This window comes from Lissotriton helveticus, chromosome 3_1 (assembly GCF_964261635.1).
Source record: "Lissotriton helveticus chromosome 3_1, aLisHel1.1, whole genome shotgun sequence".
Lineage (NCBI taxonomy): Eukaryota > Metazoa > Chordata > Amphibia > Caudata > Salamandridae > Lissotriton > Lissotriton helveticus.
The window spans coordinates 1,068,135,999-1,068,160,341 of NC_136061.1; the positions used below are offsets into that span (position 1 = coordinate 1,068,135,999).

General features: G+C 41.0%; 1 protein-coding gene across 1 annotated transcript in view; it reads left to right on the plus strand.

Moving 5' to 3' along the window:
• Positions 1–24,343, plus strand: part of TTC21B (tetratricopeptide repeat domain 21B) — a 557,120-nt gene that overhangs the window by 159,433 nt on the left and 373,344 nt on the right. Inside the window, exon 9 of the mRNA XM_078683845.1 lies at positions 20–212. Within this exon, the coding sequence (XP_078539971.1) occupies positions 20–212 (193 nt within the window). The remainder of the gene's footprint in view (positions 1–19; positions 213–24,343) is intronic.

Below are 24,343 nucleotides of genomic sequence, written 5' to 3' on the forward strand. Positions count from 1 at the left end.
TTCATTTTTTGTTTTTTAGTGTGAAAGGAATCCACTCATTCTTCAGCAAACGCAGATATTGGTAGAGAAAGCCTTTAGTTTGGCTTCACAAGATGCTGATATAGCTACGGAGCTTGGTTACCAGATGGTTTTACAAGGAAAAGTGAAAGAGGCATTGAAATGCTACAAGACTGCTATGACGCTTGATGAAACTAGTGTTTCCGCACTTACAGGTAGGTGTTTTATTAAGTGTTTAGTTTAGCATAGACGTTATATTTTTAAAAATGTGTTGAGTTGTTGCAGCTTTGCTCATCTTCGAGGTATTCTTTAGATGAACATATTATCAACAGTCGGAAAATCTAGTATTGTAAGTACATTTATATAATGCTTTCTCCCCCTGACGAGGTGCTGGAGTGCCTTTAAGGATGGGTGGCATGTTGCTCTGTTGAAATGATCAGGATGGAAATGGGAATTTGTCCTATGTCCTGTGAGTAGCATAATGGAGGAGCAGAGTTATGCTCTTATCGTTTTTTGTCGCTGTGCCTCTGCCTGAATTTGATATAGAAATGAGTGAGGCATAAGATGATAGAACTTATGTGGTGCGGAGAAGAAAATTACCAGGCAAGTGGTTAACTACCATTTGATATCACAATCCACGAATATTTTGTATAGCGTCTACTGTTTAGCAGAAGGAGCAACAATAAGACAGCTGGTGAACTTTCAAAGAAAGGATGCATAGAAACCTGACCCGAAAAAGCACAAAGCATGCAAAGTTCGTTCTCAAGAAAATCCTGGAGAAAAATCTGAGGCAAACCGTGCAATTGATAAGGTTTCCAAACAAAGTGACTGAAATTGACTGAAACCAAAAGGTCCTACAGGCACATGTCTTTTTTTTTTCTTTTTTTAACATCCTCATCGTAAGAAACTTAAGTGTTACCTTTCCCAGTACAATTGGTAAAAATGTGTTTGCAGTCCATTCAGACAATCTAGCTATGCAGTTTGGTATTGCCTCCTACCATTTTTTCAATAGATTTAAATCACAATCTCTCATCTTTAGCTTCTACTTACTTTTGTTTTTCCAGTCTGCCTTTCACAAGTAGATCCTTCGTTTTATAATATGAGTGTTGATCTACAGTGAAAGGACCCAATGGGAGAATGTTAAGTGAGAGAGATCTAGTGAGAGAGATCTAGTGAGAGAGATCTAGATCTATGAACTCAGAACTGGCCATCAGGTTAGACCGATATTAGAGACTTAGACATTTGTGCTACACCCAGGTTATAAAACATGCAGATTCAATCTTTGATGTATCCCTTTAAGTTAAATTATTCAGCATACTACAGGTACCAATATAATTTATATATATATATATATATATATATATTACCTACTGGCGGTCGCCAGTAGGTATATATAGTTAGGATTTTTTCCCTATGGGATTTTTGAAAATTCTATGTCTAATAACTTTGGCGTTTGTGAACGGAATTGGCTGAAATTTTCTGGAAAATGGAACATTTTGTTTCTGAGCAGCCCCTGAAAATTTGGGGGGGGGGGTTCGTCCAGGGGGGGCCGAGAAAAAAGGGGGGTCCCAAAACGTGTTTTTAACATTGAGTTTTCCATAGGGCGGTTAGCCTCACTTTTAGCCCGAACGGCTGAATGGATTTGCACGAAACTTGGCAAAATTGTAGGGACTGGTAGCCCGATGTGCCTTTTGTAGGTCTCAATATATGTGCTACAGTGGATTTTGAGAAATTAACGTTCAAAAAAAGATATATATCTAGAGCCGCGCCTGGAGCGCTCCCCGGTACGCGTACCGGGGAGCGCTCCAGGCGCGCCACGCGACCTGCGCACGGCAAGCTGATTGGTTCTCGGGTGTCTATAAACATTCGAAACAGTCCGCAGCGGCCGCCATCTTGTGTCTCGGTAGGATTGAGACACAAGAGGTGGCAAAAATCAAAGGGGGAAATGAGCAAGAGGGGGCAGGGTGCACACCCCCTGACCCCCTAGGTTTCATGTGGGGGCCATAAAAGGCTCCCGCGGGTGAAAAACAAAATTAAAAAAAAATTCGATTTTCGCGGGGGTGAGCGCCCGGTACGCGCACCGGGGAGCGTACGGGGGAGCGTACCATGGAGATTAAAAATGACAGACTTTTAAAAAAATAAAGCTTCTTTTTAAAAATTGGAGGTAGTTCTGAAAAGAACTTTTTTTTTCAATTTGTTGTTTTATATATTTTTTTTTGTTTTTGTTGTTTTATATTTTTTTAGACTTTTGAAAACAATTTTATATTTTTTTTGGATTTTTTTCAAGGGAAAAACAAAAACAAGGATTCCAAAACTGCTCAACAGGAGCAAAAAAAATTGAAAATTTAGGGACTGGAAGAGCAGCGGTGTTGCTGTTTCTTTAGGGCAATCAGTTCAACACTCTGCTCCCCATAGCAGAGCAGTTCGTCACACTCTGCGCACAAAAATTTGATGCCCGCAAACACCGGCTGAATGTTAGGGATCATTCTTCCACGGGGTGGTCCCGAAGGTGTTGCTCCACCAGTGGAGGTGCTGCCGCCATCTGTGGGTACATTCCGTGCCAGCTCTCTGACACTCTCCCTGGCAAAGTTGTTAGGGTGTCTTCTTTTCACATGCCGGATCAAATTAGCATTCCCAAAACTATATTTTTTCAGAGGATTGCCTCTGGATAAACTACTCCCACATATTTTGCATGTTACTTTGGGAGCGTTGACTTTTTTCTGTCCTTCTGGGATTTCGTAAAATTTCCAGATGAAATGGGTTTTTTTCTTTTGCTGAGGAGGGTCCTCATCTAAAAATCCCTCTGAATCACTGCTGGATGACTCTCTTGCAGCCATTGCTGGAGATCAGAAAAGTAGGAGATAGAGTAGACACAACAGCTCTTGCTCTCTCCAAGTACAAAGCAATAGTGAGAGAAATGGGTGGGTTTCACACAATTTGGAAAATAAAAAGTTCTGAACCAATGAAAAGTGTTATTTTAAAGTCACATGGTTTGACGCGCTTACGCTACGCGCCCCGGGGCGCGCCCCGGGCGTGTATCGTAAGCGCATCGGGGCGCTTACGTTGCGCGATCGTGTGCGCTTCCGGGTGCGCTTACGCGGTGCGTCATAAGACGCATCTCGCGGCTACGCGATACGTGTCTTATGACGCAAGGCGTGGCGGCTACGCGATACGTCACGATGTTGTTTTCGTTCTCGGCAATAGCGCTTCCGGGACGCGCATTAGTACGCGCCCCGGGGCGCGCCGCAAAGATTGCGCTTACCCGTGCGTTCACCTGTCCGCGCCCCGGGAGCGCACTAAAAATAATATTAAAAAAAAAAAAAAAAATTATAAAATATAAAATTAGATTTAAAATGTATTATTTTTATAAAGAATTGCTATTAAAAAACCTATGAAATTCACTGAAAAAACCATAGGTTATACACCATATATAGTTAGGAATTAGCATTTACAAAACCTTGAAAATTCACTGAAAAAACCATAGGTTATAGACCATATATAGTTAGGAATTAGCATTTAAAAAACCTTATTTTACTCACACAAAACCATTGAAATTCCATATATAGTTAGTTGCACTAACTATATATCGCGCACCCGCAATCCACTGCTGATGATGTCACATATTACATCATTCATGACATGGTCAGTGACATCACTGATGACATCACTGATGACATCTCAAATGACATCACTGATGACATCACTGATGACATCTCAAATGACATCATCAGCAGTGGATTGCGGGTGCGCGATATATAGTTAGTGCAACTAACTATATATGGAATTTCAATGGTTTTGTGTGAGTAAAATAAGGTTTTTTAAATGCTAATTCCTAACTATATATGGTCTATAACCTATGGTTTTTTCAGTGAATATATATATATATATCTATGTATATTCACTGAAAAAAACATAGGTTTCACACACGTTATAGTTAGAAATTAGCATTTAAAAAACCTTGCAAATTCATTGAAAAAACCATAGGTTTCACACACGTTCTAGTTAGCTGGACATTTCACTCATACAAAACCATTGAAATTCCCCTGTTCTAGTTAATCCAGCTAACTATAATTCGCGCGCCCACAATGCACTGCTGATGACGTCACATATTACATCACTCATGACATGGTCAGTGACATCACTCATGACATCACAAATGACATCCCTGATGACATCACTGATGACATCATCCAGTGAATGTGTGTTTTTCTGAAAATTAACTGTTTTATATATGTATATCTGAAGGTCAATGGAAGAATAAATGGGTAAATAAGTGTCTAAATGGATGTTTTTTTTGTAAAATTGATTGTATAACTAACTTATTAAGTATATTTAAGTGAATAGCTGTATTTGCGAATAATCTTTAAATATTTAAATATCTGTATCAGTGTCTCACTTTGTATATAAGTGGCTGCATGGGTTGGTAAGTACCTACATGACTGTGTATATGGGTTATTAGTTGGTTTTTTGAGTACCAAAATGAGTGTCTGTATGGTTCGGTGGGGAGTATTACTTAGAGCACAGATGCATGAATGACTGACTCACTGTTTGTATGTGCTTTGAAGACAGCATGTATGCAGGACTGTATGGGTGGATGAGTGTGTATATGGCTGTGTTAGTGAGTGAATGACTGTCTCAATAGTATCTTTATGAGTAACTACATATGTTTTAAACGTCATCAGCAGTGCATTGCGGGCGCGCGAGTTATAGTTAGCTGGATTAACTATAACGGGGGAATTTCAATGGTTTTGTATGAGTGAAATGTCCAGCTAACTATAACGTGTGTGAAACCTATGGTTTTTTCAGTGAATTTGCAAGGTTTTTTAAATGCTAATTCCTAACTATAACGTGTGTGAAACCTATGGTTTTTTCAGTGAATTTCAAAGGTTTTGTAAAAGATAATTTTTAAATTTACTAATTATTAAAAAAAAATCTTTTTATACTAATTTTTCTTTTTTATAATAAATAGTATTTACATATTATTTTTCCCTTCTTTATATTTCACGTTTTATAATTATTTAATTATAAAACAAAGTACAAATATAATTGTTTTATTTTTTTTTATTTTCAAACTTTAAAAAAAAAAATGTATATGATTACAAGGTCCGCCCACCGTGAGAGCTCCGCAAGCACACCGTTAACTTTCTGTGCGCTTACCCCCGAAAGTTTTTTTATTCCAAAAACGTAATATCTACGATTTAATGTACATTTTAAAGGTAGACAATATCTGCTATAATGAAGAAAATGGGTTTTTTAACCTTTTAAGAACAGTATATTATTTTTTAAAGTAATTACAAATCTCGCGAGGGTACGTCGAACGTGCCTGCATCGTGAGAGCTCCGTCCGTGCACCGTAAATGCTTCGAGTGCTTACCCCCGAAAGTTTTATAAACTTAAAAACGTTGTATCTATGTATTTATTGTACAATGTAAAGGTACACATTATGTGGGATAATAAAGAAAATGTTTATTTAAAACTTTTAAATACTGTATATTACTTTATTAAAGCAATTACGAATCTCGCGAGGGTGCGTCCCACGTAAGCGCATCGTAAGATGACGTAAGCGCTCCGTAAATAAATCGTAAACGCATAGCGAGATTACGTGAGCGCCCCGTAAACGCTCCGTGAGCGCACCTTTAGATGACGTCCAACCATGTGGCCTTAAAACAAGACATTTGATTGGTTTATAATACTACCTACTCCAATTGTAGAAAGACCCCTCCCGTGTTCATCATTCTTCTTTGGATTTCAGAGAAGCAAGATCTTTTTTCTACAGCTCCTGGCTTGAGAAAATTGTTTGGAAATGGCTCAACGTGAAGAGTCTGAACATTCTTCTTCAGAAGAATTTGTTGAAGAGGACCCCTGCCCAACCAAAAAAAAGGAGTCCATAGTGTGGAAGTTTTTTTACCTTCCCAGAAGGTTTAAAGAAAGTGAATGCACCGCATGTCACATGCAAAATCTGTGACACAGTATTGTCTAGAGGCAATACAAACAAAAAGTAATCTTTTGGTACTCATAGCATGGAACGCCATGTCAAAAACATGCACCCCAACAATTGGGCTAGAGCTGTGGTGCGAAGATCACAGGAAAACCAGGACTTTGCTCCAAGGACATCAAGGGCAGCACCACCACCACCAATACCAACAAACATGATTCCAAATATACAGCCTAAATTAAAGAATTTAGTGGTTCGTTGCATGCATTGCAACCAACTAATTTCTTATGGTCAAGAGTCCATAGAAGTCATTCTGAAAAAGAACAGGAGGCACAACTGCTCCAAATAATGTTTTTCTTTTTTTATAATTCCTTGTTCCTGTTGAACAATTGTTTAAAAAGTTCATTTTTTCTTCGTTTTTCAAGCAACCCAAAAACAAACAAAAACCCAGTTCTTTTTAGAACTACCGCTACTGGTCACAAAAAGAACTCAATTTCTATGTTTGTATGTAAAAGTTTGTCATAGTGAATGTCTAGTGCAAAACTATAAGGATGTGGTACAGCATGAATCTATAGTGTGTTTACCTATAGTATACTGTAGTACTTCCAAAGCACTGAAATGTAACATATGTATATAAATAGGTTACAACTCTATGCTTCAATTTGCACTATTAGTGAAAGTGTGTGGATGAATTTATATGTATTAAGGGCAGTTTGTGCGTCTTTTACACAACTGTTGCATCACATTTGTGATGCAGCAGTGGTACAAAAGATGCACCATAAAGTATGGTTTTTACAATCTGATGTACTTGCAAGGTGCATCATATTGTAAAACAATGCGCCAAAAGAAGGATTTCCTGCATACATGGGGAATGTTCAGATGCAGGAACGCCTTCTAAAAGTGAATAAGTAAAATTTATAATATTTCATTCAGTCACTTTTACACTTATACTACGTAAAAATCCTGCACCTGTTTGCAAAAGAAAGCAAAGGGGAGTAAGTGAAAGTCAGTGCAAAAGGGAAGGGGTGTGAGAAACAGACAGGAGGAAGTGGAGTGGGGAAAGTGGAGTGCGAATGAGTGAAGGCTTAGTGACAGTTAAGAAATAGATAAGAGTCCGAGGGCCCTTCCTCCCCGCACGTCTATCCTGAAGATAATCCTGAGCGAGGTTTGCTGATCTAAGTTGTTGAAGGGAAGCAATCACTTACCGTCTGTTTCTGGGGCTCCACCGTGCAGTAGATCCGAAGAACTGTCCCCGTCTGCTTGCCGGCCTTCGTGGCGCTGAAGCCGGGGCCTCGAGTGCAGAGGTTGCCCGGCAGTGATCGTAGTGTTGGCGGCCCCGGTCGGGATGAGAAGCCGGTTAGTGGGAGCCTGAGAGCCGCGAGCCGGGAGAATTGGTACCAACCCACTCCCAATAGTGTGTTGCCCCGTGAACCCGAGATATTGCCGAGCCGGAGAGAGCCCATGTTGCCCGGTTCCCCTTGGGTGAGACGCCCGGCCATATTAATAGTCCCGTCCGGGAACCAGCGGGTGGCTCCCGGCGAGCTGCGGGGAGCACGTCCGGCCTTTTGGTGACTCTCCTTTCTGCAGCAAGCGCCGACTGTCGAGGTCCAGCCGTGGGACCTGCTGACTCTAGTGGTCGGACGGGGCTCGGAGCTGGAGGGGAAGTGAAGGAGAACGAGATGGCTGAAATGGCGGATGGCGCCTCGGAGTGCACCCCTCCCAGGGACAGAGAAACCGCTGAACTTGAGACCCCCGGAGTTCGGCTACGTGGGGAAACGCTTGCGCGTAGCCACGTCATGGCTGCACTGACAACCTTGCGGACTGCTCTTCTCCGGGGAGCCCGGGACTTGGAAGGAAGGATCACCGCCATTGCTGACCCGCCATTTTGTAGCAGAGTGGTTTGCTTCCGAGTCGGTGCCGATGCGTCTCCCTCTGCCGCAGTGTCATGTTCCCCGGATGAGTCTACAGTCTTGGAGGCGCGAATGGATTTGGTTCCTGAGCTTATTGTCGTCACACCTGTTCCGCAAGTGGTTGTCTCATCGGGGCCTTTTTCTGACCAGCAAGCGGAGAAGCTACATCGATCCATGGTACATGAGGCCCGGACTTTGCTGCGGTGCTTCCCACATCCTGTGCTTTCCTTCCTGTGCTTGGCGGACCTGTTTTTGGACTTGGAACTGTTGGTGGTCTGGGTATTGTTGCATCCCGGCCTCCGCCATGCATCGTCAGTTGTCTCTCGGTGGCTAGGACCATGTTGGGCGGCGGCGCTACCTGGTCTGCCTGGAACGATTGAACCTTTTGTATCGAATTGTCTCCCGACTGCAAGGCTGTTTAACATTGCTACTATTGACAGAAGTGGCCAGGGGTGACCTCGCTTGGGACTTGGAGGGGCTTCTTGCTGGTTAATGGTGATTCAAGGGCACGTTTAGTGGGGCTGTAATTGATTGCGTTTTATGTACTTGCTGATATTTGTACTTTTCCATTGCTTCTGTTTATACGATTTTAGTATGCGGGGTGGGAGGGACTGGGTAAACGAATCGCCGGCTCTTCTCACATTTTTTCTTCTTTTTCTCTTTTCTTTTCTATATTTCGGGTCTCTTATTTAGGACGACAGGCACGCTGCTGGGGGGGTAGGCCGTAGCCTTTTGCAGGGGTGCAGGGTGGGGGGTTGGGGGTTGGGTTTGTTTTCTGCTTCTTTTTTTGTTTCTATGGCCCTTTGCCCTTTCCTTTTTCGATGTCGTCGTCTTTATGTCTCCCATAGTACATTCCCTTTTAGGGGTGGGGCTCACATGCCGTGCTTGGTACGTTACTGTTGCATTTATCCTGACTTTGGTACTCTTCTCCTTTCCCATTCAATCTATGTTCATCATCGGAGTGATAATGTGTTTTAACTGACTGTGTTGGGAGCGGGAATGACAATGCGATGTCGATTTTTGATTTAATTTTTTGGTTATTTAAAAATGAACCGTTTCTAATCCTTGTTATCACGTATTATCTTGATTCTCTGCTGTATCCTGGATGTGGCTTTGTTTTTCATCACTGGATTGATGTGATACTTCTTACTTAATTTCTGCTCGATTTAAATAGCGGCCGGCCACACTGGTTGTAGGCCCGTGTTTGTAATTTCATGCTAATAGAAATAAAGGTTCTTTAAAAAAAAAAAAAAAAAAAATGGATAAGAGGGTGAGGGAAGGGGAATAAGGGCGAAGAAAAAAAATTAAGAGAGAGGTAAAGTGAGTGAGGGAGAGAGGAGGAGTGGTAGAAAGAGAGAGGAAAGAAGATTAAGTGTAAGGAAGAGACAGGGAGAGAGAGGGAGAGCAAGGGACTGAGAAAGAGTGAGGCAGTTATTCTGTCACAATAAGAGAGTGATGACAAACTTTTTTTTGTTTCTCATACTTACCTTATAAATAATGAAAACTTAGACAGTGATGAGAAAGTAGTTTTTTATTTGTTATACTTACCTTCAAAGAAATAAAAAAATATATATATTTATTATAAATATAATATCTGTGAAAGACAAGAAAAAAGTAAATTATAATATATACAATATATATTTCACAATATAAGAGAGAAGGAAGGAGATTAAAAGTCAAGAAAGGGGACTGAGGGATATAGTAGGAGTGAAGGAAACAGAAAGAGAGAAAGAATGAAGGATAGAGAGAGAAAGAGAAAGAGAGGGAGAGCGCCAAAGTTTGCCGCCATCTGTGTGCACCAGGAGGAGATTACATTTACATCAGGGCTCCCGCAACATGGGACACACACAGGCAAAACCTGGGCCAAGGGCAGGCCCATCTGTGCCTCTCCTAGCTAGAAAGAGGCTGGGCTGGGCCCCCCCTTTTTATTTTTATTTTTTTATTTTTTTTATTAAGAACCTTTATTTTCACATTCAAGTAAGTACAAGTATGAGCCTACAACCGTCCCGGCCGGCCGCTAGTCAAGTCATAAGTACAGCAAAGCAATTTAGAAAAATACAGTAGCCCGAAAATCGGGGTCTAATAAGTGTCCAGGATATATCTCGTAATCAAACGTAACGTGTAAGATCAGGAATTGAGAAGGTTCATTTTACAATAAAGAAAGAGAAACTCAGGATCAGCGCCATACGGTCATACGTGGTTCTACAATAGCAAGCATGAAGCAGGAAATCCGCAAATAGTGAAAATACAGTTGAAGTATTGGGGGCAAGGTATACGAGGCAGGATAGATGTAAAAACAAAAACGTTTCTTAGCAAAGCTGCACCCCACCCCTCAAAACGAAACATACTGTAGGAAACATAAAGGACGACACCAAAAAGGAGAAAGACAAAGGGCCATAGAAACAAAGAAAGGACAAATTAACAAACCCCATCCCCCTCCCCCTACCCTGCACCCCTGCAGAAGGCTACGGCCTATTCCCCCCCCCCCCAGCAGCGTCCCTGTCACCCTAAATAAGAGACCCGAAATATAGAAAAGGAGAAAAAGAAGAAAAATGCGGGGAGGGCCATTGATCTGGCCACCAGGCCCCCCCCCACCACCGCGCACAGTAAACCTCATAAAAGCAAAATCAGAATAGTCATAGAAAACAGTAATCACCGATAACACAATCAATGACATCCCCGCTGAGTGTCCCCCAAATCACCGTCAGCCAACAGTAAGTTCCACTATGTCCTAGACGGTCTCACCCCTGGCCTTTTCTATCAGGAGGACCAACGTAAGTCCACTTATCAATCGGCACACAGAGCAGCGTGGAGGGTCCAAATGATCCGGGCGGACCGGGCAGTGTTATTACTCCATGGGACATCAGCCACCAAGACCCAGCCGAATATGTATGGCGGAAATCCGTCTGTGTCAATATCGACCTCGAAGACATCCACCAGTCCGAACTCAGTCTCCCCAGTCCGGGAAAGAGAGTCACACCATCCGGGAAGCGCTGAGCCGCCGCCGGGGCAGCCCAAACCATAACTCAACGTTGTTTCCCCAGCCGCCGAATAGATAAGTGCCCCGACGAGTCACTCACATGTTCAACAAATCCGACCAAAGCGATCTCATGAACCGGGTCTTTCAGCGTCTCCACGAGTGGAGGCGTAGCTGGAGAACTCACCACTGACGCAGAGGCGGGCACATCGGCGCTTCCGTGAGAGCGAACCATGCCCGCGTGGGACGGTGGGACAACAATGGCGGCCATCCTTCTTCCCAGATCCCGGGCGTCCCGGAGCAGGGTCGCATACAGGGTTGTTAGCGCAGCCAGTATATCTCTGGACGTGGGCTCATTCACGTGTCGCCAGACCCCAGGATTCTCCCGCACATCAGCTTCTCTGCCTGGATGTGGTCTGCGTAAGAGGGTGACATCCGCCATCTTAGCTGATCCGGCCTCATCCTTCTCCACCTCACCTCGGGATCGGGCCCCAGACCAGGGCGCTACAGGAGTCACCATGAGGACCCCGAAAGTCAAGGCAGGTCTCCCAGCTGAGGGTCACCAAAAGGCTAAACAAAATCTCCGCCGCTCCCTGGGAGCCGCCCGCCGAGTCCGGGGGAAAGCCGCTGTTGTCGCAGTCGCGGCCGGCCACTCTCCTCACTCAACACCCCGGTCCCAACTCCGTGAAGGCCGCAAAACAGTCGGGGACAATTCCACGGGTCTGCCGCACGGAAAAGCCTCAGGAGCAAACGGTCAGTGATAGTTATCCTTCGTCTACTTAAATATGCCGTTACGGCTCAGGATAATTGCCAGGATGTATGCGCGGGGTGAGAAGGCTCACGGAGCCGAGCGTCTATGCAGCCATCTCGGTCGCCAGCTTGGCTCCTCCCTCGGGGCCCCCCCCCCCCTCTTAGTTCTGGTGGACGTACCCATACTTTTGTTGCAGCTTTTTAAAAAGGTACTGTTGTCAACAATATTTTTGTCAGCTAAGGACTCTGAGACAACCATTGTACTCTGGTTATTTTTTTACTATTTCTACCTTTGTGATTTCCCGAGTACTGGGTAAAGAGTGAATTCTGGGTTTTCTCGTTGAAGCACATATAACTTAGAACTTGTTGCACCAAGATTGATCCAAGGTTATGCAAAAGAGAAAGGTTCAAGATGAAAGTGGGGAAACAACTAACGGAGGGCCAAAGCAAAACATCAAGAAAAAAGCTAAAAAGGCACATAAGGCTATCACTAACAATTGTGTCATTGACCTAAGGTAGATTTGTGAACACAGAGACACACAAGGAGAGAGAGAAAGAGAGGGAAAATGAGGGACTGTGAGGGAGTGAGGCAGTTATAGTGACTGAGACACAGGAAGAGACTTACACACAGAAGAAAAAAAGGGGAGCAAGGGAAGGTATAAAGGAAGGGGAGTGAGCAAAAGGGAGTAAGGGACTGAGAGAAAGGGAGTGAGTGAAGGTGAATGAGGGATGATGTTATGAAAAGAGAGTAAGAGGTGAATGAGAAGACACTAAGCAATACACTAACACAAGGGTAGTGATCAAGGAAAATAGGAAAGAGCAATGAGAGACAAACAGGCAAAAGAGGGAGTTGGAAAAGATGATTGAGGATGAACAGAGAGTACTGATAGTGACAGAAAGACTGTAAAAGTGAATGAAGGGCAGTAAGTGTAGTGGTTGAAGTGGAGGAATAGGACTTAGATTGAATGAAGGGGGAGTGACAGTGAAGGAAGGGATATAAAGGTAAGGGAAGAGGAGTGATGGAAAACAAAGCATATTGAGAAAGGAAAAAGAAATAAGTGACAGACAGAACGATTTATGCAAAGAGAGAGAAAAGAAAAGGAAGAGTGGTGGACAGAGAGGAAGATAGTAAAAGAGACAAGCAGAGGAAGAGTGACTGACTGTGAAAAACTTAATCAGTTATAGTGACTGACACAGAGGAACAGACTTACAGATGGATGGAAGAAAGCGGACTGAACGAAAGGGAGTGATAAAGTAAAAGAAGTGAAGTGAGTGAAGGTCACTCGGATGATGTGAAGGAAATACAGTAAGAGGGCAGTGAAAACAGACTGATCGATACAGCAAGACAAGAGTAGTGATGGAGGAAGATAAAAAAACAAGTGAAGGACAGACAGGGGAATGAGACAGTTGCACAAGATAAGTGAGAGTGAAGGAAGAGTACTGATGTGAAAGAAGGAGTGTAGAGGTGAATGTACGTGAGTAATTAAAATGAGGGAAGGAGAGTAATATGAGTAAAGGTGAAGGAGTAAGAGAGAAACTGAAGAAAGGATAAAGAGAAAGACAAGTAACAAAGTGATCAAAAAGTATTTTTTTGTTTGTCGTACTTACCTTATAAATGTAATATCTGTGGAAGATAGTAAACAATAGAGTTAAAATATATATTTCACAATACAAAATACAAAAGAACTTGTACAATATGTTATATGTTTTATTTTGCTGTTCTCAGAATATATTGAATTTCACTAAAAACAGTGACTTCAATACTACTCATCATATGACAGCGGGCAAAAAAAAACCACAATCAAAATGATTGTGTTTAAAAAAAACCATACAACATTTCAATACACAATGTCAAAATTAGGAAAAAAACATATCTTAAATGTTTTCTTCCAAACAGCAATTTCTAACGTAAATAAAAACAATTACAAACTAATTAAACCTTCTTACTTCTTTTTTATACTTTCAAAGTAAAGTTATGTATAAACATATATTACCAACATTTACCCGAAATACGCATTTTTAATCCACATACTTCTCCACATGGCCAAATAGTATATAAAAATAACTTTTTTTGAAAAGTACTTAATAGAACTCTTAACCTTCCATTTTGCGATATTCTGAATGATCACCTTCGCTCATAAAGTAATTTTTAACAGCAGACTAACTTTTATTTACTGCACTAATCTTCCTAGGCCAATTATTTTCCCTAAAATTTGGGTTCTAAAAACACTAGGTAAGAATTTTGTAAGTCAAAAGGCAAACGTTGTCTGAAAGTCAATTCAGTATCATTACAATAACTCCAGCCTTTTTTACATTTTTTATTTTTTATTTTTTTAAAAATCTTTTTATTATTTTCAAGACAAAGAAAGAAATAGACATATAGGGTGTCATACATTCAGATACAATACGAAGGTGATCAGGTATGGAAACAGGATATATAAGAGCAATGCAAAAATAGTCGAGACGCCTACGCTAAAATTCGAGAAGCAGAATGTGCAACAATACAATATATAATCCACGTTAAGCGCCAGTCCTCAGAGCCTGTCCACCCAAAAATCAGGATAATAATAGAAGCATGATCCCAGATATTAGAAGACAATCAAAGTCAGGATGTTTCACCAGCTATATTCATAAAGAAAGGTGAAGAGAAAATGCAGAAAAGGAAACCATAGAACAATAAACAGAGAAAAAAAAAAAAAAAACATCCACCCACCCTGCACCCCTGCATATGGCTATTGCCCAACCCCAACTAGCAGTGTGCTTGTCGCCCCAACTAACTAACTACCAAAAAAGGGAAAGTGGAGGAGGGCATATTCAGACATGTCCCCGGTCCCCCCTCCTCCCCGCCAGAACCAAGAATCCCCATACTAAATTCAAGAATCAATTAAGCCGCATGTACGTAAAGCAATAGGGGAAACTTTAAAAACCGCCCAACCTCCCGAACGCATCATGATAGCAAACCCCATGTCCAGCAAGACTCGATGTTAAACCAGTCACTCAGTCTCATCCCTGACCCGTCCGATCAGACGTGCGAACCCCTTCCGGACAATCTGCCGGCTCCGCAGGATAGTCAAAACACGAAAAAGATGTGTCAAAGTTCAAATCGAGATGTAGCTGAGAGATGAAAGCGCAGAGAACACCATCTGGTCCAAAAACACTCCTCTTCATTGTGGACTCCCAGCTTCGCTTCGTCCGCCATCTTAGTGGTGCCAATATACAGGGGAGAGACGCGATTTCAAGCCAACGACAGTGCCCATCAAAAGACTCCGGAAAGGGAGCACCTAGCAATCCTTCCTTGATCGGCAACAATAATAGGCCAGACAATCCATGTACAACAACGAGCTTGTTTCCATCAACCAAAACATCGGTCAGAGGCTCCGACACCTCCCATAGCATGGGGTCTGCTTCTTCTAACGACGTGGCCGTCTTGGGGGTCTCGAGTCCTCCCATTTCTTGTAGTGGAGCAGGGTCCGGTCCACTCCGCCCAATTCCTGACAAACGCTCCATCATATTGCGGATGCGGGCTTCAACACAGTCATGAAATGACTCAATGGCCGTCAGTACAGACCGTAGTGTCTGGACACTCTCAGTCCGTTCCACCACTCCTCGGTCTTTTTCAATCATGTTCACGTCCCCAGAGAGCATGGTCTCCCCGGGGGGAACAGATAAATGCGGAACGGACGACGGCATAGGGGGACTTATCGTTCGATTCAATATCAATCCGAACTCCGCTACCGCAGGCGGAGATCCCAACCCAGCGAACACCGGCGGTGGCCAGACCGGGCCGCTGGGCCAGGGACCCCCGTCCACCGCTTCAGTTGTGCGTCGTCGCCCCTCCTGCGATGTTCACCAAATTCAGACAATCGCCGTCAATTTCGGTCCAAAAATACTTCCACTTCGGTCTACCGGACCCTGTCACACAACTACAGCCGATGTTGTTCAACTGAAACCTGGCTGGGCCAGTACTCGAGACCCCGGCTTCCAGGCTGGTCTAGGCCGCAAACTGCCACACGACGTAACTTCGTCTACCGGACCGGTAGAAATCTCGGGGTTGCACCTTTAAGCTTCAGTTCGGTTCATACACACGGAGGTAGGGCGCAAAATCAGGATAAATGACAGGATCTTCTGGCAGGACTCGGAGGTCGGCGGAGCCGGGAGCTTACGCGGCCATCTTGTTTGCTAGCCTAGCTCCTCCCTTTTTTACATTTTAAATAAGCTGTATAATGTCCTGATGTTGTAGAAGGACCATCATGAAAAATAATTGCAACAGTTACAAAAGTTCTTCCTGAAATTGATAATTGAGAAGCCACAACATTTTTAATTAAAGTTGTCAATTTAGTTCCATCAGGTCTACATCGTTGGAACATTAAAATTACATACTGTCCATATCTTTGTATAAATAATGTTGATAACATTTCTGAGTTACATTGGGTACAGACCATGTTTTGATCTGCTTCCCTAATTAGATTATTAAAAGACACTGATTTGCAGTCTGGTAAAGTCAAATATATAAATCTTTCAGTGTCTATTATAGTACTACTTGAAAAGGAACAATTGTTACAGTTATGTTGCCATTTATAAGAAAGGGCAAAAAGATTTTCAATATCTATACCTTCATCTTGCAATACAACAAGCATATACATTGGAAATTCCTGACAATCTTGCTGAATATTCTGTGAAAATTGATTTACACCACAACATATGTCTAAAACATTTCGGATATCAGAAACACTTTCTCTTTTTGTTTTATCACTGCTACATTTCTCAAAGACAGAATTCAACAAAGAACAAAATCTTTGATCCCGATTTTCAACAATCTGTTCTTGTAAAGTTTGGAGAAAAAAACCAACATTAACCACTACATTAGCATAGCAGTTGACACCAGAACTGTTTTCAAACTGAAATCCAACAACATCTTCAACAGAATCCTTTTCCTTACTGCTTGCAATTACTGGTTCATCTACTTTTTTTCTTTTTGCTACAACCTCGCTACTTTTCTAATTTCTTCTTTTTTGACCTACCACACGCTTTTCAAATAAAGGATATTGAGGTAAATTTGGAGTATATTCTCTTCTTAACCTATTATATTCTTTTACACAATTTAGATCTGCACTAATCTTTCTGTCATCAAAATCAATCAAGTATAATCCAGATAAAGTTCTGACTCGAGATAAAGCAACATATGCCATACCCTCCTTGAACACAGAACTTCCAATATTCACCAAAGCACTATCTGCACTTAAACCTTGAGATTTATGAATAGTCACCACATATGCCAAACAAACAGGAAACTGTTTTCGGCGGACATATAAAGCTTTGACAAGCAAAAACCGAGCAGAACAACGACTCAATTGTTGTACTTCTTCAATTTCATCAAATTTGATTTTCAAAAATTCAATTTCATCTCTATTTCGGTAATTCACAAAATCAACAACATGACCCATTGCTCCATTTACCAAACCTCTTTCAACATGTAAATTCCGTCGTAAAATTGTACGACAATTTAAACATGCATACAGACTCTTTTCAAAACCACCAGTTTTAGATATTGTCTTCTCTAAAGAATCCAATTTTGACTTAAACTTTTCTGACAAAATAATAGTAGCTCCTTCATGCTCTATTCTATCAATAGCTTCCAGTTTTATAATTTCTTGATTTTCTAACTTCAACGTTTTGTTGTTGAAGAGACTGAACATTCTTGCAGAGTTGGCATCAAGCATATCACTGATTTATTTTCAGCAATTTTTCTATAAATATTCTCTGGCAGAATATTTTCGTTTGGAAACAAATTTGAAAGTAATCGTGCCTGTAAAGCTTCCTTGCCATGTTCACTTAATTTTCCAATTCTTATATCTTGAAGAATTCTTTTATAATCATCATCCTTTGCCTGTCGCATATTTTGAAGGAGTTCTGTATGTTTGAAGTATAACCATATATTAACATTTCCAATGCTTCCTAGGCACTTCCTGGTATCTTCATGTGTAAGCATTTTAAACACTGGTTGTCCTTTCACAGGAGTCGGCTGTAGTAGATCTTCAAAAACAATGATGTGTTTGTCTCCAAATAACACATCATACTCTGTTTTAAGAATTTGTTGCATTCTTAAATGCACAAAAGCAAGCATTACATTTGATACCATGCTTACCTCATCAATAATGAGAAGTTTAATTTTTTTTAGGACTCTGGAAACTTTACAACAAGCTTCTCCAGATAGCTTGTGGTATTCTAATTCATTTTCATGCTCTACTGGCAGCATCAACAAACGATGTTATGTGCTGCCAACCCAGTTGGAGCGGTAACAACACAAGAGAGCGATGACTCAGTTCTTTTTTGTAGATAAGTTGCAATTCCTTTAATTAGGAAACTTTTTCCAGTTCCGGCTTCTCCACTCACGTACAGTCAGACAGGTTTAAATGACGTGCATGAGCACTCTTTTTTCTCATGACAAAAACCATGCTCAATCTGCTCTGTCACTTCGTCATATATTTGTTTTTGTTCAACATTTAGTTGTTTCTCCAATTCTTCTAAGTTTACTACATCCTCCTGAGCTTGTTCCATGGCTCTTTCCACCTCATCCATGGCAGTGGCAGCTTCATTTTGGATAATTGGTCCTCCTAGTGGATCCTGACTCAATGAAGTAGAACACTGACTGTCTTGAGAACTGTCTCTAGTATTCTCTGCTGCAATTGTAGCTTCTTGCTGTATTTCGTCATTCAACATTTGCAGATAATTTGTAAAAACAGGACATTCTATGGTATTTTTGGTTGCATTGAATGAATCTTCATAGCTGAGAAAATCTCCAAGTAGTTCCTCTTCTGTACGCCATGGCTTAAAGAGTTGCAAAAGAGCTAAATAGTATAATTTCCTTTTGTCAGGTGTTTCGCAACTCAATTTTCGATGATTAGTCAAATGTTCTTTTCTTTGTTTCACCAGACATCCTTCACATCCAATCACAGCATATACTCCTTTATTGATATCTTCTGTAATATTCCTCTTAAAAGTATAGCTTTGCAGTACTTCATAGAGACAAACGTTCTCCAGATGATTACTTCTATTTGGATAGTATGTATCCAACATGTTTGTCTTCAAAATATCTGTACTGTTTGGTTCTTTCTCTGCTAAATACTCAATTTCTTGTACAAATTTCAAAACTCGGTTTCGTGTTGCAGCAAGACCTAGACTCACCTAAATGATTGTTCTAGATTTTGCATATAGACTTGCAGATGATAACCGATCTGAATATTTATATGCTCCAATTTCTCGATGAGACAACATCTTCAAACGGTAGCTGTATAATTTCTTACTTAGGCTCTTTTCCTGAGAAATTTTCTCCCACATTTCCTTTAGTTCTGTCTTCTCAGATTTTGTGATGAAAGACGTTACATATCGAGCCACAGCAATGGAATTGTCTGCAACATATTGAATATCCATGTTAGCATTCCACATGGACAAAATGACTGGGTTATAGTCATTTATGTATTTTGACTCTTCATTTCTTTTTAAGTTGTAGGTATTTTTCGGTGATTTTCTTGTCACAGTATGTCGCAAAGAAGACATGAAATTGTTAACTCTTCCTTTTGATAATACTGGTCGTGGAAATCCAAAACGACATTTTGTGTAGAACTTGTCCTTGGATTTGAACTTTCGACGACAGTATTTTCCACAACGATGGCTTTGAAACCGTAAGACTTGATGTCTTAAATTGTTTTCTTCTGTACTTTTCGGAACAGCCCATGTAGAATACTGTTCAATAAAACTCATCACTGTGTCATCCGAATCTGTTTGGGAGACACTTTGATCCATAGCAGCATATGTATGGGAGGAGCAGGTCTTGCTTGATACTCCTTTCTCCAAAAGAAATCCAAAACCTCTCCAAGAGGAGGATTTTTTTTTGTGATAAAAGACATCATAGCTTCAAATCTATGATTGAAATACCTGCATACATTAACTGGATCTAAAGAGCACAGTTCTCCAGGTGTCTTGAATTGTATATTTTCTATGTTTGCATTTGCCTCTCGAAGAAATTCAAGTAAGTCTTCCCAAGCATACTCAGCACAGCTAAGAGTAAGGAACCATGTAGGAGTTCCTAAGTTTCTTAGTATACATTTCAATTCCCCATGACGACGGAACCAATACTCGTTAGTACCACGCTGACAAGCTATGAGATTAATTAGCTGAGAATCCAAAACAGTGTCTTTCTGTTGGACTTTTTCCATAAAGTCCCTTGCCGAAACATTTTGCAGATGTACTCCACTTTTTAGTATATGGTTCACTGCATAAGAAAGTCCAGACAAGTCACTCTCAAACAGAAGATGAAACAAATATGGAATGCATTGGCGAAACCTTGGATCTTCTGCCTATAATCTTGATGTCCGGTATTCAGATGCAGCAATTTGCACAGGTCTGTCATCATATCTTCCACCTACACCTGTTGGAAATAACTGAGGAAAACAACGAGCTTCCAAGCTTTCTTCCCATACACTTATAGGACTTCCTTTTGCTTCTTTCATTTGGAATAACTCAATAGCATTCCCCATTACTTCTTTGGAATGCAGAGGATGAACACTATAATGTTCATAAATTTGTTCACTTCTGGACACATCCACTTTTTCAATTTGCCCAGCTGGCAAATCACTGTCCTCTTCTACTGTTGTTTCCTCTTCTCCCACATACACATATTTATAGTACTGATTGTTTTTTTCAAATACAACGTTGCCTTTTTGACTTTCCTAACATCCGCTAATTCTTGCCAGATTTTCTTACTCTTTGTAGGAACGCCGTTAACTAGAATAACTAGAGGTTCCTCTTCCACTTTCTCTACACCAATTGCGTCAATATTTTTCTTAAAATCTAGAGGCAAATAAACAACTCTTCCCTTGAATCCTCTTTGTAAATCTGAAGGATACAACTTCCCTGTCTTAGGCTCCATGCGATCAATAGCCTGAAATGGATGCACACATTGAATCAAAATAGACTCATAGGTATTTAAATCCATCAATTCAGAAGGAATATTTACCAACTCAAGATTATTATGTACAGCTCTAGCAGGCATTTTGTTATCATTTAATTTATTATAACAATATTTACAAATACGTTGATCAGAACCCAAATCAAAACAATTCTCTACCAACAAATAAGTTGCAAAATCCTTCCACTCATTATTATTTTCCTTTTCACTTTTAACATATAAATCAACTAACCTAGTCTGATTCTTATAATGAGTTCGTCGACAACACACACAAGAAAAACTTGGCCTTTCACTTGAAATGACCTTAAACTTTGTAATTTCTTGGTCAAACTTTTCTGTACTTAAATTCTGTATATTTTCATCCACATTGCCTTCTATTACTGCATCAGTTTCTGCACTGTCCTCTTTTTCACCAAAATAACAAAACTCAATTTCTTCACAAATGTTCTTTACATCTAATACAGATCCATGCAAAAGAGCACTGTTTAACTTTTTTAGCTTAAGTGCTGGACTTTTTGCATACTACAACCTTCTCACTAATTTCCTCACGTCAGTATGATGCACTGCTAACATCCTAAAATGATGAAAAACACTCTGACATACTTTTCTAGAAAGACAAGCCAGTGAATGCCCATGCAATCCTGGTTTTTCTCTCAATCTGCAAGGATCTAATTCTTGCAATATCTTAATCTTTTGTTTTAGACTTTTCTTAGTATATTTACGTAAGAAATCCTGAAACAAATCAATTGAATCCTGTCGCACACTACAAATACTACTGCAATTCCAAGTGTACACCGGAGGCTTAGGACGTCTCCCTAAAACTTCATCAGCTAACACCTCTTCTGCATTTCTAGGCACAATTTTTTCTTTTTCAATTGGACAACTGTCCTTCACCTCATATGCTCGACCACTGATGTCAACTGCATGCAACAAATCATTAGTCTGAAAGTAGGTCTCTTCATTAAAAAATGGCTCACAACTTGAACTATGCTTCCATTCTCCAGAAAAAACATCACAAAAATGAGTCCTATTATTTACTCTTTTCCACTTACTTTTTGCTTTCAAAACATTGATTGCCTTGTCTAGTGTACGAATTCTATTGATTACTAAAATATATATAAAAAAATTCACTGCAAAAGCCTGATCAACTATCATCTCTATAGTTTTCTTTTTCTTGTAAAAAAATAGTTTTCCTTTTACAATTCTTTACACTTTTTAATAAATTTAAAACAACTCTGTTATAAAACATTCACCTACGAATGTCAATGAACTGATTTTCGCGTCTATTACTATAGACCAAATCATCTCCATGTACATTTCCAACATTTTTTTGGGGGCTCTGCTTTTTCTTTGTAGTTACAGAAGAATTTTTCTTCTTTCGCTCATTATCCACATTTTTTTTACATTGGGTTAATTTCCTTATAAAATCTTTAGTTGGCTTACCAGGAACATTCTTCTTTTTCTCTGAACATTGTTTTTTGGATAAATCTTCTAATTGTGTTTTCTTGGAGAATAAAGCCTGTTTATATTTTTTTCTTTTTGCCTCCTTCGTAGGCATATTCCTTTTTCTTTCTGTAGATAATTATAATCTGTTGTAAAGAAAAAATAACATGTTATAGACCACTACTAACATACTACATAGCAATTAGATTCACTAAATGATAAAAACACTGGTTTACTTCATAAGTAATTTTAAAGCACAGCGACTATGTCTGACCAGAGTAGGAAATCAGGCACTGAGTGCTGTTTATGAGTTTATAGCAGTGCAGTAGTGTTTCAACATTATAGAGTAATTTGCAGAGAATGGTATTTCAGGGTTCAGCACACCCAGTATCTAATTTGCACAACATAATTACAATTTGGAAATTAAAAGGCCTAAGACACATACTGCATACAACTTTGTACAAGTACATCTACTAATTCATGACTAACTTCATGATTTAAGTGATTTACAACACAAAAGGAAAGAAAGTACAAACAGAAATAAAATGATACAAGCAGAGGGTGCTATACTAAAGGCACAAGGACAGGAAAGATTTAATATGATGGCACTGTCTAATACACACCAGCAGCCATATCATAATAGGCCTCTGCAGATGTACATAAGAGAGTGCAGGCAGAGGATGCATGCAGAGGGAGAGGGACGGTATAGACAGAAAATAAAATAATGCAGTCAGAGACTAAACTGGAACAGGCAGAGGAGAGATGATACACAGCTGCAGGCATAGGGACAGATGGTGTAGTCCGAAAAAAAGATGGTGCAGAGAGAGGGTGAGATATTTCAAGCAGACACACAGATAGTGCAAGCAGTCACAGACATGGTACACACTGAGAATAAAATGGTACAACACAGAAGAAATGCTTGATACAGTGAGACAAATGCTACATGCAGAGGCAAATTGGAGCACACAGAGGGGGAGATAGTGAATACAGAGATAAAATGGTACTAGCAGAGGATGTGAAACTACAGGCAGAGAAACAAAAAGATTTAACATGATAGCAGTGTTTAATACACACCAGCAGTCATATTGTAATAGACCTCTGTAGATGTACATGAGAGGGTACAGGCAGAGGATGCAGGCAGAGAGAGAGGGATGGCATAGACATAAATAAGATAATGCATGCATAGACTAAACAGGTATAGGCAGAGGATAAATGGTACAGGGCTGCAGGCAGAGCGACAAATGGTGTAGTAAAAAAAAAGATGGCGCAGAGAGAGGGTGAGATTTCAAGTAGACACACAGATAGTGCAAGCAGTCACAGACATGGCACACACTAAGAATAAAATGGTACAACACAGAAGAAATGCTTGATAATTAAAATTAATTAATTGTGGGTTTATATAGCGATACAGTGAGACAAATGCTACATGCAGAGGCAAATTAGAGCACACAGAGGAGGAGATAATGCAGACAGAGATAAAATAGTACAAACAGAGGGTGCAAACCTACAGACAGAGAAACAAAAAGATTTAACATGATAGCAGTGTCTAATACACACCAGAAGCCATATTGTATTAGGCCTCTGTAGCAATATTGTGTCTTATGTTTGGATGTAATGCTGGCAAAAAGTAATGCTACAAATTGGAAATGTATTTTGGAAATGAGTCCGGTTTCTGCATTGTGATGATGTGGTCATTTATATGGCGCCATTTCACCCTCTGCCTCCGCCATCTCTCCCTTTGCCTGTGCCATCTCACCCTCTGCCTGAGCCATGTCTCTCTCTGCCTGCGCCATTTTACCCTCTGCTTGCGCCATGTTTCTCTCTGCCTGTGCCATCTCTCCCTCTGCCTGCACCATGTCTCTCTCTGCCTGTGCCATCTCTCCCTCTGCCTGCGCCATGTCTCTCTCTGCCTGCGGCATCTCACCCTCTGCTTGCGCCATCTTACTCTCTGCCTGCGCCATCTTACCCTCTGCTTGCGCCATCTCACTCTCTGGCTGCGCCATCTGTCCCTATGCCTGTGCTATCTCTCCCTCTGCCTGCGCCTTCTCTCTCTTTGCCTGGGCCATTTCTCCCATCGCCTGCAGCATCTCTCCCTCGGCCTGCGTCATCTCTCTCTCTGCCTGCGCCATCTCACCCTCTGCCTGCGCCATCTCACCCTCTGCGTGCGCCATCTCACCTTCTGCCTGCACCATCTCCCCTCCGCCTGCAACATCTCTCCCCTCTGCCTGCACCATTTCACCTTCTGCCTGCGCTATGTTACACTCTACCTGTGCCATCTCATCCTGTGCCTGTGCCATCTCTCCCTCTGCCTGCGCCATCTCTCCCTCTGCCTGCGCCATCTCTTCCTCTGCCTGCGTCATCTCC